This window comes from Agelaius phoeniceus, chromosome 9 (assembly GCF_051311805.1).
Source record: "Agelaius phoeniceus isolate bAgePho1 chromosome 9, bAgePho1.hap1, whole genome shotgun sequence".
Lineage (NCBI taxonomy): Eukaryota > Metazoa > Chordata > Aves > Passeriformes > Icteridae > Agelaius > Agelaius phoeniceus.
The window spans coordinates 4,275,935-4,279,854 of NC_135273.1; the positions used below are offsets into that span (position 1 = coordinate 4,275,935).

A 3,920-nucleotide genomic window follows, 5' to 3' on the forward strand; every position below is an offset into this window, starting at 1 on the left:
GCGCAGCGGGGCCGGGGCCGCGCTGGTTCCATCGGCTCCTTCCTCTGCTGGAAAAGGGCCAGGAGGGTCCGGAATCGTTTTCTGAGCACTGACCAGAAATAAATGAGCTTTTTTTCCTTGCCGTTTGATAACATCGTGCTGCCGCGCTGTAAAATGGAAAGACGTATTTACTATGACAACAATATTTTTAATGGGCTGCAAGCGACTTGTCCCAAAGTTGGTACTGCAAACAGCAAAGGCATCGCTCTGTTTGTAGGCGACACAGCCAGCACCGCATTTTGACCCCGAAACTCTGTTTATTTTTCATTTACGACCCATTGCCAGGGTTTTTATCCCAAACGAAAAGAAACCGCGGGATTATCTTTTCGCAAGGCTGAGTTTTATTTTGATTTCTTTGGCCCCAAATCCTGCCCTCGGCGCTATCAACACGTCGATTCGGGCCAATCTGCGGCAAGCGGAGGGCGATCCTATCTCCAAATAAACCCTGCCGGGCCTTCGAACACGCGTGGCGGCCCCGGCCGTGGGCACAGGGCTCGGACACCCTGCGGCAGCCCCGGCGGAGGAGGGGGCGAGGGGCGGCAGGGGCAGCACCGGGGGCGCAGGGGAAGGGGCGGCCGGAGTTCGGGGGAAGCCCTCGGCGAGGGAGGCGGCGCTCCCGTGGGCAGGGACCCCCCCGCTGCCCCCTCCCAGCCCTGCGACCCCCGCTCGGGGTGAGCCGGGCACCGGCTGCCCATCCCCTTCCCTCCGCCCGTCCCCTTCCCTCTGCATCCCCGCTCCAAGGAGGGAACCCCGGCGGGATCGGCTCCGTGCCCTGCCCGCAGCCCCGGAGCTCACACGCAACCCTTGGGTTGTTTGTTTCGTTGTTTCTACATTTTTTCCCCCCATGCTGTTGTTTATTTATCTGCTTTTTAAAATTTTTTTTTTCGCCCGAAACCACACTTTAAAAATGATAAGGAACGGGTTTTATTGATTTTTTTTTTTTTTTTTTGCACCACAACATTAAGTTTATAACAATATAGGCTGTTTTAAAAATAGGACCGATCCCTAACAGAAAGCGAGAGGGCAGAGGGTACAACCGAAATTGGAAAACAAAATTTAAAATCGAACAAAGAAAAGAAACCAACCAACCCAAACCCTTGGGAAGACAGCAAACAATTGTCAGACAACAGGTGAGCAGACACTAAGACAGAGAGAGACTAGAGGTGTCCACTCCTCACTTGATTTCTGCCTATTAAAATCCACATACTCAATGGACTTTAGAAGAAAACTGTACATCATATCAAATAAATTAAAATTACCCTAAAGTTGATTGTCCTTCACTTAAAGCGCCCAGCTCACCGAATCTCCCTTATTTATTCGCACAAGCCGGGCCGATGCTAATTCCCATGCCCTGCTCCTCTCTTCTCACTTTCCTTTGCTTTTAATTCTTTTTTATTTCATTTTGCACAACATGAAGAAACGCAACTTTACAATGCTAAAAACCCTTTCCTCACCATTCAAATAAAAGCAGTGCTTTATGAATCGTCGTACAATATTGCACAGTTCAAAAGTACAATAATATTAATAATAATAATAATAATAATAATTAGTATTACAAAAGAAAGCAAAAGGGCACAGATTTTTTCCCCCCCCCAGATACCGAAATTACTTTACAAGGAAAAAAACCCGAAACAACCCGACAACTAGGAAAACAAGAATTATAAACAAGAATTAAAAATGTCTAAGTAAACGATAATAAATAAGGGTCACTCAAAGCGTGCGAGTGTATTTAACCGTTCACTTTGAGGCTGTATTTCTTGCTCGTGAAAGTCTCATGGCAGAAACCGAAAGGTACAAAACGTGGGCAAGCAAAGAGGCAAAGGTCTGCTTAAATGAAAAGCCGTGGTCGATGAAGTTTGAGTCACGACAGGATCAGGAGCCTGAACAATTATTTGGAGGCAGAAGGAGAGATCCGAAAGGAACAGAAACTCAGCTTCCCGTTAGCGTTTGGCAAATCTCGAGGAGTGGCCTGGGACCATTCGTTTTATTTTATTACTATCCTTTTTTCCCCACTTTTTTCTTTTTTCTTTTTTTTTTTTTCTTTTTCTTTCTTTTTTTTTTTTTTTTTTTACAAAAATAAAACTAAAGCCACAGAGAGAGAGAGAGAGAGAGACCATCGCGGTTTTCATCCACGTTTACAAAAGGTGTGACAGCTCCAGGGTTCTCTACAAGTCCCCGCTTTCATTTTCCTCATTTTCGTTTCCCTCCCCCCACACATTTTTATTTCCTTTTTTTTTTTTTCTTTTTTGTTTGTTTTTTTTTTTTTTCTTTTTTTGTTTTCCTCCTAAATTTCCGCGACTTTCCTCCTACCACCACCCGCCGAGGGGTCCCCCCAGCCCCGCACTCGTGTCCCCCGCGCTCCGCAGACGCGGGCCGGGTGCCTCGCACGGGGGGCTGCAGTACTTACAAGCGGCCGGGTGCCTTGCGCGCCTCTCCGCGCCCCTCCGCGCAGCGGCGGCCGGGCTCAGACGGGCCGCAGCAGCGGCACGGAGGTGACCACGGGGTGCGAGTAATAGACGGGGTGAGGGAAGGTGAGCAGGGGCTGCGTGCCGGGGGCTCCGCCGCCCCCCGCGCCCCCCTCCGCGCCCGAGTTCTCGTGGTAGAGGATGGGGACGCGCACGATGCGCTGCGCGGCCGCGTGGCTCAGGTTGGCCGCCTCCAGCTCGGCCGCCAGCTGCCGCTTCCACTTGTTGCGGCGGTTCTGGAACCAAATCTTCACCTGGGTCTCTGTCAGGTGCAGCGAGGCGGCCAGGCCGGCGCGCTCCGAGCTGCTCAGGTAGCGCTTCATGTCGAAGGTGGACTCCAGCTGGAAGACCTGCGAGCGGCTGAACACCGTGCGCGTCTTCTTCTTGCGGCACGGCTTCTTCTCGGGGCTCTCCTCCCGCTTCTTCCAGTCCTCCGCGCCTCCCTCCTTCTTCGCCTCCTCCGAGTCGCTCTCCTCCAGGACGATCTCGTCGGGGCTCTTGGAGTCCAGCTCCTTCTGCTCCCCCTCCGCCTTCAGCAGCGGCTCCGGGGAGTCCCGGTCGGTGCCCGAGGCGGGGGACGAGTCCCTCAGCAGGGATTTCTCTGCGGCTGGATGGGGAAGGACGAAGCGGGGCGTGAAGAGGGGGGACATGAGGCACACAAAGAGACACCTTCACCCGCCCAGGCCCCGCGTCCCGTCGGGGGAAACGGGACGAGCCGTCCGGATCCCCGCGCCGCCCCAGCACCGGCTTCACCCCCCTGCCCGCCCCGCCGCCCCCGGGCCCCGCGGCCGCCGCTCCGCCGGGGAGGGACGGAGGGAAGGAAGGAGCGATGGAAGTTGTGGGGAGCGGTACCTTCCGTGCGGGGCAGGTGGGCTCCGGCCGGCGTCAGGGCGTAGGGGTACCACCAGGTCTGGGCGCGCTCCAGGCAGTGGGCGCTCAGGGCGAAGCGCGGCGCCGGGATCTCGAAGCGGGGAAAGGCGAGGTCGCCCACCTGCGAGAGGGCGAAGCCAGCGCCGTCCACCGCCGCCTTGCCCGAGGGGGCGAACAGCGCCCGCGGCTGCTTGGGGGGCGCCTTGGGGGGGCCGCCGTTGAGCAGGTTCTTGATGTAGAAGGACTCCTTGGGGGGAGGCGGAGGGGCGCTGGGTGGCTCCTGCCCGGTCTCCGGCATCCTCCGCTGCCCGCCCGGCTCCTGGCCGCCGCTGGCCCCGCAGCCCGCGCCCGGCGCGCAGGTGGCGGCTCCCGGCGGCGCGGGGGACAGGCGCGGCGGGGCGGCGTGGGAGCGCGGCGGCGGGGCCGGCCGGGGGCCCCTGGCATGGGGGGGCGGCAGGGCGGGGGGCCGGGGGGACCCGCGCAGCCCGCGGCACCGGGGCGCTGCTGCGGGCAGGCGGAGAGCCGGGGTCGTCGCTGCCGCCGCCG

General features: G+C 57.4%; 1 protein-coding gene across 1 annotated transcript; it reads right to left on the minus strand.

The window, feature by feature from the left end:
• Positions 1-945: 945 nt before the first annotated feature.
• HMX3 (H6 family homeobox 3) lies at positions 946-3,672 on the minus strand. Its single transcript, XM_054637453.2, has 2 exons — positions 3,357-3,672; positions 946-3,111 (listed from the first exon to the last, which is right to left on the minus strand). The coding sequence occupies exons 1-2, from the start codon at positions 3,670-3,672 to the stop codon at positions 2,504-2,506; spliced, it is 924 nt and encodes a 307-aa protein (XP_054493428.1). The 3' UTR covers positions 946-2,503.
• Positions 3,673-3,920: the final 248 nt, after the last annotated feature.